The 13571-nt window shown below is 48.7% G+C and overlaps 1 protein-coding gene across 1 annotated transcript in view; it reads right to left on the reverse strand.

Annotated features, from left to right (window-relative positions):
- Window positions 1-1195: 1195 nt before the first annotated feature.
- The window catches only part of LOC144161894 (phospholipid-transporting ATPase ABCA3-like), a 93188-nt gene continuing 80812 nt past the window's right edge, over window positions 1196-13571 (reverse strand). Inside the window, exons 7-9 of the mRNA XM_077692456.1 lie at window positions 12113-12268; window positions 8999-9212; window positions 1196-2533 (exon numbers count right to left, since the gene is read on the reverse strand). Coding sequence (XP_077548582.1) covers window positions 2238-2533; window positions 8999-9212; window positions 12113-12268 — 666 coding nt within the window. The 3' untranslated portion in view covers window positions 1196-2237. The remainder of the gene's footprint in view (window positions 2534-8998; window positions 9213-12112; window positions 12269-13571) is intronic.

Raw genomic sequence — 13571 nt, forward strand, 5'->3', positions numbered from 1 at the left:
AAGTGCATCATTTTGCGCTGTGTGCACATGATCAAGCAGTACCAAGTTGCCCAATTGACAGTGCTTCCCCAACCACATACTGGAAGCCAAATATGTCCATACCACAAACACTGAGCAGGTCCTACGCACAGGAGATCGAGTGCCTTTGTGCCTACAATACCGTCACACTATCATGCGCTGTTACCAGTTCAAGCAGATTGTGTACGCCTCCTTGCAAGCTTGCCGCTGCCGGAGTGTGGTATCCCACCCCTCTACTAAACTTCACTGGCCCTCCTCTGGATCTCCTCCAGAACACTTGTGTGACCTCAAATGTATTCTGGCAGTTCCAGCGTGGCGAGCTTCCAGAAGAGTTAGCAGCAACCATGAAAGCCGGCACGCCATTCCACAAAGAACTTAAAAAAAGTGCAAAAAAACGTGGACACAAGAACACAAGTAGACTGGACACAAATAAAAGAACACGAGTAGACTTTAATTATATCGAATCCAGCATCCAAGTCGCCCATCAAAGCGTTTTATAAGATGCCGACCCACCTTTCTCCCTGTCCTGCAAACTCAGCCTCGCCATACGGGCTGCCAGCCGAAAGAACGTCTCCCCCCCCCCCCCCCCCCCCCCAAGACGCCCGTCTACCATCAAAGCCATCTGCCATCTACAGTCGCATCATCCGCAGCCAGATGAGCTGCGCAGACCTGTTCCCTACCCCACCCCCTACCTAATGCCTTCTACGTCCTCCCGACCAGCTCCTCTCTTCCACATTCCAATGAAGAACATGCTGAAAAAAAAAGAAGCTCCCCGTTCCCAATTGTTCCAACATTAACTCTGAAACAGGCGCCTCGCATAAGGAAATTTCCTTCTCAGGGGATGCGTGAAGACCCATTCACCCCCCCCCCCCCCTAACCTTCCTACTCAAAGCACAAGAAGCGGAGCCACCACAAGCGGAAGGCTCCGTACCGAACTTGTTTCGCCTCACCCCCCTCTGAAATACAGCCTATCCGCATGGAAATGGAACAGTCGTTCACAACACTGGAAAAGCGAACACATGACGAAATTACTGCTTTCAAGATTTACGCAGGAAACTCCTAGAATGGGCAACAGAATTACTGCAGCTGACTTTTACACCCAAAATAGAAACACTACCAGAGCAACCACTATCGACCATGACATACAAAGTTAAGAAACAGCATGTGATATGGCAATTTAAGTGCTGAGGCTTCAAACAAAAGTGCACAAATTTTCAAGCACTTCTCAGATCGCTCCACTTTGTGCCGTCCGTTATTACACACAAGTGAATAACCTCTCTGTGATGGTACTGGTGACAGCTAGTCCTCGATACTCCCGTTGCAAAAATAAGACACTTGAGCCGAAGGGATAAATTGGGGGCGAACATTTATCAAAAGGGGACGAGGCAATGATAATGGTGTTACAGGGGGAAACATTTTTTCCATAAACAAATTCACCCTAAACATGCAAACATCGGCGAAATGGGAAAAACTAACACAATGAAGTTCAGTTCAAAAAGAAATGATAACGAACCAAACGTATCATATGCTGTGGCACACGTGATGCAGCCGACGCTGATGCAGTCCCGGTTGTCGGCAGCATTTAACAGCTCGGCACCGAGAACACCACGTAACCAGTCGACACCGGCGATTCAATGCGCGGGGGTCGAGAAGCAGGTAGATGAGATTTGCGCTTCAACTTGTTTGGGTTTCCGGGTCTCCTCAGTGATGGCCTCGGCAGACCATGGCTACCGTATCTTGTGTGCAGTCCTCAGAACCATTATTCCTTGGAATCCACTCTGCTACGAAGCGAGTCACGATCCCCTCTTCTTGTCCAGTCCCTGTTCAGTCCCAATCCAGCCCACAAAGGGGACTCTCCAACTTTGTATTAACGTTCCCCTTCATTTGAGCTTGCCAAAACCTACATCACCGCTGTAACAATGTCACTTCTTCACACCATCCCCTCATCACACCCTCTAATCTCAATTACACTCCCATCAATTTGCATTACACTCCCGTGTGGCCATTTCCGCCCCTGCACAACCTCGTGCCTAACACTTCCAATTCCCGCTACCCTTCATTACCGTCCTTCCGCGAAAAACAGTCTTTGTCCCAAATTCCCCTAAAGACCCACGCGCCACATGTAGCGTTATTTTAAAATGAGCTGTAACGTTCGATAGTAAGAACCCCATAGTAATCCCCAGATACTTCAACGTGTTAGACTTTAAAACACGTGAAAATTAAAGCAAACTATGGTGTCCAAAACCGGTGGATGTTACGTACTTGATGTATACGTCTTTCATTGAAGCGACGTTGACTCCAATGTTTCCAGCGCCGAGCGTCTTCTGCGATTTCTCCAGCGCCTCAAACATGGGGGCAAACGTTTTGCACTCAAGAGTCTTCAGGCTGATCCTCACATCGTCCTGCTTGTCATCGTCCAATTCCGCCTCGGGGGCAGCTTGCTTGACAATGGCCATAACACCGGCAAGGTTGAACTTGCTTGATGCTTTCGTTATGGTCAACACGTAGCCCACATCTGCAATAAGTAAGATGTCAAAAGTATAGTTGGCGCACCAGCTCAGGTTCGCCTTTATTAAGTTTAATCAGTCAAGTGTCGGCCAAATATGGCCAGGGCGGTCTACAAAGCGTTTTATTGGAAACACAGGCACTTCTTATGGGAGAGAACATCGTCAGTGGTTTAGGGAGCACGACAGATCCTGATGACGCTTTGAACGAAACTATTATTTTACTGGCGGCTGAGATTTGGCCGCTAAGCTAAACTTCTGCTTTGTTGACCATTGTGTTTTGTTGCTGGTATCCGGCCGCATCCGGCTGTTCTATCTGTTTTCAAATCGACGCACGGTTTAAAGAGAAGCTTTTTACCCCCCCAAGGGTTCAGTCCCGACAGTGGGTCTCAACAGAAAACTGCCGCGAACAAGTAAAGGAAGTTACTCGCAGCGGCAGGAATCGAACCTGGAACGAATAGAGAAACGGAGCTGAGAGCCCGTTGTCTTACCTATTGAGCTACAAGCGTACGCGGAGACTGGGGAGACAGACGGTGCACTCACCGAATGCCACGTGATAGTGTCACGCGACCTCTCGTGCCGCTGTGCGCTCCGCACACGACCCCTGTAGCGGCAGTGTGTGCGCCTTGCGCATGTGATAGGAGCTATAAAAGGAAGCTCACACCAACGAATGGCATTTCACTTCTCCGTCTCTGCCGCCAGTCGCGTTGCCTCCGTCGGCGGCGGCAGAGACGGATGATAGGTGGGGTCTTCTGACAACGAGATTGAGCTTCTTTTAGTTTAGCAAAAAAGACCTTTCACTAACTCCTTCAAAAATACAACTCAACCAACCACAGTTTATGAATCATGCATTGACTTAACCTTAGCAAAGAATATCTCTTTGAAGTAAGAAGACACCCACCGAGGTGGCTCGATGTCAAAGGTGTTGTGCTGCTGGGCAAGGGATCGCTGGTTCAATCTTGGCCGCGGCGGCCGCTTTTCTAATGGAGGCGAAAAGCAAAAACGCCCGTGTGTACGAGATTTCTGCCCACGTTAAAGATTCCCAGGTGGTCGAAAATATTCCGCAGCCCTCCACTACAGCGCGCTTCATCGCAAGGGTTGCATCGGCGCGTTAAACCCTACAATCAAACAATGAAGTAATATGTCATGCGGTCAAATACATTTCACTTGTCTCTAGTTTAACTTATCGTGGAGCAACGTGTGTGAATTAAAGTGACGTCGCAGGGGTAAGCGTTGTGCGTGTAATTTACAGCTGCGTTTTCCAACCACCTTCTCAGGGTGGGTGGGCGCGCATTTTTTCCTTCTCTTTCTATGTACGCCGAGCAGACGATCTTGTTTTATAAGAATAGTGTTTCGCCCTACCATCACAAGAGTAGTATATTTTTTGGTAGACAGTATTTGCGGTCTAACAAAATGGTTCCAGAAGAAATTATACGAAAGAAAAATGTCCGCCGGGCACACGCCACGGCACTCGATTCACCGACGCTAGTCTGTGCATGTCATTTTATTGACTGCCTCTTCACCGCTTGTGTATTCTTTAAGCTCTTATACGAGTACAAGGTCGCTGGAATAAAAGTTTATTCCTGTAAAACACCTGAATCGTGTATGGCTACGCCACAATAGCTTTAACAAACTTGACAAAGTTTTATGCTTTGCTAGACATGTCGTTTCCTTCGTGTTCCTTGAAAGATATACGCAAAGTGCCTTGGAATACAGCCGGTTCCTCTCAGCTATTTTAAATACAGGGTTTAATTTGGGCTGGTGCGTAAGCCCTTTTCCAGATAAGGTCGTGTATAATCTAGTGTAAGGTCTAGTGTATAATCTAGTGTATAAGAGCTCATCGTCAATGAGCATTTCCTGAAGTGTAATGGTGTCGGCTGCTCCTCTTTACTCGCTATAGGTTGCGGCCCTTATGTTTGGAGGGGGAGATTTTTTATTTGTTCCCTTGCCTCGTACACATGGGCCTGTGGTTATGAGGTTGCGTTGCAACTTCTATTTGTCTTCCCTCTTCGAAAGGACCAGGTGCTAGATATTCCTTGTTGACTTGTTTAGGGCTAGTAACTCTACCTTTCGGGCCCTGTTTCTGCAGTTACTATCGCTAGGATTTGTCATACCTAAGGGATTTCGAACTGGTTATCTGATTGGCATTGATTGTTGATGTGTGTCTGTGCAGTGTGGAGCCGTTGGAGATGGCGCTAGCCGGGCTACCCTTACTTTGTTGGGGCCCTTTTTTGCCGATATCCCTCCTGCGTGGCTCGGTGGTTCCGAGTCTGGTCCTGGATTTCGACCTTGACCTTGCCCTTGATTTTTAATCGCTTCTCTGCCCGGAAATGTCCTCATCGCTCCGCTGTCGGGACGTAGACCACGACCTGGGACGATCAGGAACGTTGTTGTTGTGGGTGTCGCCTGCGCAGATTCTCTTCTCGTTCCCATTGTCTCCATTGCCGCTTGAGTTGTCTCGGGAGGGGAGAAGCGGGAAAAGCCGGGCCTGTCCCTCCCGCAGGTTTCGGCAATTTATTCCCGGCACCATATTGCAGAATTCCCCCAATGGTGTTGCCGGCGCTAGGCGGGTATTCAGGGTCTACTTTGTCCCCTATTGTGTTCGCTTCGAAGAGTTTCTTCTCCTACTGACGCTTCTTGAGTAGAAACGGTAATTGGTAGCGTTTGCGACACTTTTTGCCTCCAGGATGGTAGTCGTTTCCCCACAGCGCACGTTTGGGTCGTACTTGTGGTTTCCTTGTGGGTTCTTGGTTCCAAAGCCCCTGCAGATCTTGTTTTCCAGAGCGGGGCACACGTCAGTACTGTAGCTGAGTCTTCCGCATGTCTCGCATACCTCCTGCTTCTAATGCAGATAACACCGATATTCTGTGACTATGCAGTGGACGTATATAGCACCACCTCCCCTCTAACACGATTATTGCCTAATTCGGTCGGACCATTCTTCTCGCCTGATGAATCTTCCGGTTTAGTTTATTCATCAACCTTCGAGGGACGCGGCCGCCACTGTTACTCGCCGCTATATTATGCCTTTGGAGGTGTCTTCAGGCGGTGTGAAAATGCTGCGACTTTGTAAATTCGCTCGGCGATCAGGAGTTCCTTGATTGCATCGTATTTTGCGGCTCTCTTAAAGGAGCCATGAAGAGAAAATGCAAGTTGGTTTTATTCGAAAGATTTCGTGTTTTATAGTGCCCCCAGCGCTTGTCCGGATACAAACGGTGCTTTATTCACTGAGAAATTAAACAATTTAGGTTAAAATTTTGATTTTCTCGCTCAATCGTGCGTTTTCGTGGTGCCAAGTGACATCACAGGAACCGACCGCTCTGCAGCCTAGAATACCTTCATTCACGCATCCGCCGTACAGGGTAGAGACACGTATACGCTGGCGCCGCCATTTTCGGTTGCTCGCTCGCCGCCGAAGCAAGTCATTGTGTCAAACCGCGCTAAAATTATCGCCGCAACGCGGTTTACTGAAGAAGTTTGAATCATATTGTCTGTTTCGCGTTGCTAGGTCTCGTGGGAAACGAAAACAATAACGCGTTGAGCCCGTTGGCCCAATTGCGGCGGCACGGGACCGTTTAAGGTTGTCTCCACCCTGTACAGCGGTGTTGGTTTGTTCCCGCGTTCAATTACGTTCCGTAACCTAGATGGCGCCACCATACCGTGGCAAGCGTTTGGTTTGTTTTTGCCCGCATTTAAACCTGGCTTGTTTTTGTTCTGGGAGAAAATATTCGTTCCCTGAAACAGTCCTCGCTCGACAAATTGGGTCATGTAAGACACCGTTGCTTGCGTCAATCGGCCAGTGTCGTCCGAGACAACCCCAAGCCCCGTAGTGCTGTGCAGCTAAACCAAGCATGCTGTGCGCAGTACGAACAGCAGAACGCATCAGTACTTCTATGTTTACATGTGCTTTCGTAACTTCCACTGTTTGTCCCATCATTCTTATTGCTTTGTAAAGAATGTGCCCTAAATTTAAGCGCAAATCGCTCGTTCGTCTAGTTTGTAAGCTCTACCTAATTTGCGTCTGCTTCTGCCAGCTTCCGCCAAACGCAGAGCTTAGCTCATGTGACATCACAGGTTCCGTTGCGGGAAATGAGCTGGTGGGTCGCATGACCATTCCCGTTTTTCCTAATTATGTAGCTTATTTGAGCGAACTTTACGTTAAAAGTGGTGTCAGTATGATTCTAACGAGACAATCTTTTGAATTAACCAAACTTGTGTTTTCTCTTCATCGCTCCTTTAAGGCTGGGAGTGCTTTTAAAAAGGATGCGTTCCAGCGCATTGATTCGAATCGTGGCTTCCTCTGCTTCTTCCGTCGTGAGTTCCGGGCCGCGAAGTATTGTGTCGCGGTGAAGCTCTTCGTTGACCTTTGAAATATTGGCCTTTCCTTGGAGGAAGGATTTTTATGTCTTCACAAAGTAGTTGCGGCTGACGTACGCGGTATTCGATGTGGCTTGCGTTGTCGTGGTTGAGCGCGCAAAGCCCCGTTTGAGATTTCGGGCTCAGCGCGGTCTTGCCCTTCCCTCTCCTTTCCTTTGGTCTACTGATAGAAAAAGAGAATGGAATAATACAGGTCCTCGAAACCAACAGCCTGTATGTCGTCTTCCTTTAGGCATCTAATTTCTATAGAAATCAGAATCACGTACGGCATGATGACGGACACTCACTCGAGATGTATCTATACGCCGCTCGCTGCCACTTGCTGTGTGCACACACAATTGTGCTGAAGGGTATCCGTGTCTTGGGCGTCTTTACCGGGTCTTCACAAAAAAAAGCTAGTCCTGTTTAGACATCCGGGAGGAATTTTTTCAGGTCATGCCTGTAAGCGCAAAACGCTTCCCACATATGTGTATGTGGGGTATTGTTTGGAGGTCTGTAACGACGCACTGCTACGGCGTCACAGCATAAATGTTTTATAAAGTTGACAGTGTGACAAACGCGCGAAAATATTTCCAATGCCTCACAACACCGCGGCACAGTCTGCTCGATACGCGTGCATTGCGCTAACCCCTGTATTAAGAGGCCAGCCATTCTGGTGCGATTGCACATCAGTCAGTGCACACTTCTTTAAAAGCAAAGCTTTACTACTTTTGTCCGAGCGGATTTGCCGCGGATGTGCAAGTTCACCTTTTCAGCGCAGAAGCACCCCCTGCAACACACTCCTCGAAGTTCATCGCGTGATTCGCCGGGGCCCTATCGGCAATGCGCACAATGCCTCGTTTTCAGTCGTTCTGCTCAACTAGCGGAGGCGGCCACCATGGTTGCGGGCGATCAGCTCATCGCCAGCCGACCAAACCCGCCACCTCCCACGCAAGCGCCGCTTGGGCATCTCGGGCTACGTGACTGGTCTTGCGCCGGCTAAGATGAACCCTACATTCGCCGTGAGTGAAAGCGAGGCCGGGCCTCCTCCTGTGAGCATTGCACGTGACCGAACGGCTTTGAGCCGTTGTCTGAACACTGCTACATCAAAGGTTAACCAAGCGCAACCAACCCAAGTGAAACTAACCCAACCTTTTGCTTTGCATATTGATTGATTGTAGGGTTTAATGCGCCGACGCAACGCAGGCGATGAGGCGCGCCGTAGTGGAGGGCTCCGGATTAATTTTGACCACCTGGAGATCTTTAACGTGCGCCGAAATCTCGTACACACGGGCGTTTTTGCTTTTCGCCTCCATCAGAAAAGCGGCCGCCGCGGCCGGGAATCGAACCCGCGACCTCGTGCTCAGCAGCGCAACGCCTTAGCCACTGAGCCACCGCGGCGGGTCTGCTTTGCATATCCAAAGATAGGTGAGCTAAGCCGCAGCCAATATTTGCATCTACAATGTAGCCATTCATATTGAGACCGGAACGGTAAGACCTTAATGAAACCTTCTTTTATGAACATGAAGTCTCTCTTTGAACATTGTTCACTGTTTCACATTGTAATTTCGCGAACTAGGAACGTTCTAAGGTTAGTGGAGCGAACGTAGAAAATTTAGAGAAAAACAAATCTCTTTCGGGGTGAAAAGAGTGAGAGAAAACCTTGTACACGTAGCCTGTTTTGTGTAGTGCTAAGGCCTAAACTGCAATCGCCATACACAACATTAAAATAGTGCATTCAGGTAATAAGCTGCACACTTATAATTATTGGCGGTTAAGCAAAGAGAACGCATATTAAAACTTGGCTGAAAAATATCGCATCTGTTACAGTGAGACTGGGAGAACTTTAGCATAAACGGAAATACACGAATTGGGTAGTCAGAAATAATTGTAATGCGTGTATTCTACAGACTGAGCTTTCAGTAAAGGTCCAGAACCGAATATTTGGCTGCCTCACTGAACTACAGCGAAGGCTCCTACAGCAAGAAAAATATATAAATCACAGAGCAACATGCGTTTTGTGTTCTACGCATTCCCCATTATTAGGATACTCGCATTTCTGTCTTTGCGCAACCTTGCTCAATTCTCTGAAGAACGCTTTTTCAGAAGCTTATACTCACTGCAAGATTTCTTAAGAAAAGCAGTGGACCCACTGCAGACAACCTTCCCGCAGGCCATAATAATGATCTGGTCGGCCATTGCGTCGGCTTCCTCCATGTCGTGGGTGGACAGGAGCATTGAAGTTTCGGACTTATCAATCGCTTGCAGGACGTCCCAAACAGAGCGCCGGACCTCGGGATCCAATCCCGTCGTTGGCTCGTCCAGAATGAGAAGCTGCAGATACAAATCCTGGTATTTGAAAACTAGACAAGCTCCTCAAAAACTACGACTTGAGCTTCATAACCAACTAGTCAGCTATGCTACCGACATCTCCAAACGAATCATTTCAAAGCAACCCCTAATTTGAATTGGATTGCCAGCTATTTTTCGACAGTCATTAAAGCAGGAGCATCATTGACTACTTCACCGTTCGCCCCGTCGAAAACCCAGGTTATGTGCAACCGGGATTCACCCTATTACAAAGCCGCCGTGGCCACAACACAGATTGTAGGCGGGCCAGTTGGTACATAACTGAGTCACAAACAGCGCAGGAACGAGACGATAGGAAGATCACACAAACACGGCGTGGCCATTCCATGGTTGCCACGGCAAAGCTTAGATATATTTTAAGGCCACTTGCAGAGCGATTCAGGTCGTGTGCGTAATCGTCTCAAACCACCGAGCGAGATAGTGCGCATATGAACGAGCAAGAGAAGGTAGATTTGAGGCTGTAATAACAGGCATGAGAAGGCGTTGAATGTTTTTATGTAATGTCCGCGCGCTCATACGACCGAGGATGTAGGTGGATATTTAAGGATGAGCGTGCCATGAAGTCTCAGATCAAATGCCTGCTTTCTATGAACGCTTTAGAAGCAGTACTCTTCGATCGTGAAGTCAGAACGATGTATGCGCCTGACTAGGGATGGGAGAGGTTATCTCTGCACAAACTGGTAGTAAGAATAACTTCGCCTTCCGGATTTCAGCGTAGCCCTGTGGTTATTAATCATGCAACTTGAAATAAATGGGCATGGTGGTGCCGTAAATATCCCCGACAGAGGTGATTTGGGCGCCTCAACCGTAGATTTGCTGCGGCAGTAGATAGGCTGCACTGCATTTCGGGAATGCGGGCATATTTAACTTCAATAGTATGTGTTTACAGGAGTAGTAGGCAGACGGAAGTGGCGGTAGAGATGGCCACTTCCATTTGTGTAAATCATAAATGCAGAACCGAGTGGACTTCCTTGTTTAGGTTGCAGATGCAGAAATATCTATGCAATTTCTCTAATTAGAGAACAGTTAGAAGCGCCCAAGTCGTACTTGAATTTAGCTTTGCCGCTGCATAGCTGCTCGTCTGTGTCAATAGCTCGTACAACTCAAGCATTCGTAGCCACACTTATGATAAAAAATATAAAAGACGGTAGCGTTAGAAGACACGGGGAAAATGTTCCACCCTTCGATGAGTGTTGTATCTAAACTGCGATTTAATTATGCTCCAACCAATACATTCACAAAAATCCGACGTTTCGAAGCCGGCTCGGCTTCTTCTTCAGGGGTGACTGGGGCCACGCTGCAGCTGCGTCTTATAGTATTTCACTTTTGCTGGCCTCGCACAAAGCCCCTCGCTGCGGCAAGTAACCTATGTGCGTACACCGAAGGGAGAGGGCCAAGTGAGCGATTAAGGTTCCCAGGGGTTCGCTGGATATCACACGACTCAAGGAAAAGCCGCTTCCTCCAGTTCGTCTCCCTTTCGAGGATGGCCGTTCAGGAGAAGTCAATTTTGTGGTCGGTCACTTCACAGTGTTCGGCGACTGCGCTGCGTTCTCTTTTCTGTTTCCGTACGTCGTTTTTGTGTTGCCTAATCCTCTCCGGTAGGTTTTTGCTTTCACCGATGTACGAGGCGTTGTACTCAGCGCACGGAAAGCGGTAAACGACCCCGGGTGCTTTCTCTATTGTCGGCCTGTCTTTGGGGCGAGGGATTAGGCGGCCCATGGTTGTCGAAGGCTTGTGGGCGATGCGCACTCCTATTCCTCTGAAAATGCGGGCTAAGGCCTCGCTCGTTCCTGGGATATACGGCACCCGCACGCGTTTCCGCTTTCCGACGGTTGATATCCTTGGAGAGTTTGTCACCCTGTTCTGCTCTTTGCGGCGGGTTACGGAGTGAATGAAATTTTTCGGGTACCCGTTTTTCTGGAGGTCCGCAACAAAAAACGAATGGGGATTTCAAACAGGCGTAGCGAAGGTGCTGCCAACTATGCCGCAGTTTTCAGTATTTTGCTGAAAGCACGAAATAATAAAAATTAGAGGTTACTTAGGGGTAATAATTATCTAGCCGTGCTTTCTGCCAGACTACGTTTCCGCCGAAAGAGTATCTCACGAAAGTTTGAGGAAAAAAAAAATTGCCACAGCTTGTACTAGTGGTGGAAGGCTGGAGAAACAGCGGAGCTGGTGGCCCTTCTATTCGTTAAAGACCCTGCTGTTGCAACTCACACGGACTTGCGAACTCACCGCTGAAAGCTCTGCATGACTGGCAGGCCCACATTGTTTTGTCCGCCGCTTATCACACGTCTCCCGCTACTGACTGCGTTAGCTCGCGGTAAAAGACATAGCAACCGTCTTCGCGAACTCGGCATGTTTAGCGCGATCTATGTGTCTGTGCTCCCCCCCCCCCCCCCTACAGCACAAACGCACGTGAACTGGCGAGGAGACCAGCTCGTGGGATATAACGCCAAGAACGTTGGGCAGAGTGTTCTGGAAGGTCGAGCTGGCCGACTCCAGGTGCTTTTCATGGGGCGCCTTTAAAGTCCACTCAGTGTTTTTTTGGTATTTTTTGAGCTCCTCACGTACCACAAGTGTGGCCGACACCGAGCGCTCCTCACGCGGAGTACGCTGAGGTGCGCCCGGCTGGGCCGCGTTTTCTCGTACTTCTCAACGGTAGCACGAAACAAAATAACCATGTGGTTATAAAGGCCGAGCAGAATTGATTCGTCGCGCCGGCCAGGAGAACACACTGTTGGGGATCACCAATGTGCGGCTATTCGCGAGAATATCAGGGCCATTGTTAGTGGAAGCTGCGCAAGCAGGGACGCATTGCAATTGTGTCAATGCATGCTCAAAAAAGACACGGCCATCCTCACCTTTGGTCGCGAAGCCAGCGTTATTGCCAGACTTAGCCGCCTCTTCATACCTCCCGAGAGAGCGCTTGGTAAGCTGTCGATTTTGTCCAGGAGGTTGACGGACTTCAGAGTTGCCGTAAGGTTTTCCTGGAGTTGACTCTTCGGCATACCTTTCAGCTGGAAAAAGAAGTTTGAGTAGCCACAAGTGTTGATTATGGAAAATATAGTGCCTTGGAATTCCTTTACCAATTCTCTTAGGCGAGCGTAGATATATATACCCTCAGACGTACCAGTACCCACATACACACACCGACGCACAGAAAAAGACGGATATATATATATACACTCTTAGGCAAAAAAGACTAAAATAGGGACTAAAATACAGCCGTTAGTCTTCGCGGGCGACCGTTCATCTTCAAGGGGAGTATCTGCGGCAGAGTACGTGCCGTGTGCATAAATACGGACTAACTGTTCGTCCCCGCCGATCTATAAGGAGTAACGGGAAGACGAAACGCATGCAGTTAGTCTCTTTGCTGCGTCGTTAATCCCCTAATGGCGTCGTCGTTTCCCTTTCGCGCATGTCTGCGAACAGTTTTATATTTCCAAAGCACAAGCCATTGCAGTCACTGGGTGCTTTAGATGGTGCCACCGGAGAAAATATTGATGTTAGTTATAAGAAATTCGCCTAGGGTTAGTAGAGCGGCGGGTAATGGCTAGGAGCGGCGAAGCGCGATTGCCATACGCTTCTCGGCGAGGTTTTGTTGATACGCTGTGTTGCATACGATTCGTGCGAGGTAAAAACGGCCGATGAAAGCTTTCAAGCGCCTTAAGAGTAACGCCAAAATTAGTGACAATAGCAAAAGTGGATTCCTGAGCCTAATGAATATGTACATGTTTAACAGACGAGAAAAAACGCATGTTGCTGATGACAACTGCAAAACAAAAATGCTCTCTACAGGTAAGCGTCACACACACACACACACACACACACACACACACACACACACACACACACACACACACACACACACACACACACACACACACACACACACACACACACACACACACACACACACACACACGCACACGCACACGCACACGCACACGCACGCACGCACACACACACACACACACGCACACACACACACACACACACACACACACACACACACACACACACACACACACACACACACACACACAGAAATATATATATAAGAGAAATAAGGGTAGGCATAGGAGAGGCTTTTTGGGCTCTAGCAGCATCGTCGGCCACCTCGACGGCCCAGACTTGATTGGCTGGGTCGGAACTGAGCAACACGGTCTCCCATTGCTCTGCCTGAGTGATTCTGCGCTCGGGTGTAGCCGCCTGCGGGAAGGCCACAGCATGTGTGCTATATCTGCCCCTTCTTTACACTTGCGGCATTTTTCGGAATGTTGCCCTTGGTAGCAGTAGCTATACATAACCGGTTTCGGA

The sequence above is a fragment of the Haemaphysalis longicornis genome, unplaced genomic scaffold (genome assembly GCF_048455015.1).
Source record: "Haemaphysalis longicornis isolate Haplotype H1 unplaced genomic scaffold, Haemaphysalis longicornis Haplotype H1 scaffold_12, whole genome shotgun sequence".
Classification (NCBI taxonomy): Eukaryota; Metazoa; Arthropoda; class Arachnida; order Ixodida; family Ixodidae; genus Haemaphysalis; species Haemaphysalis longicornis.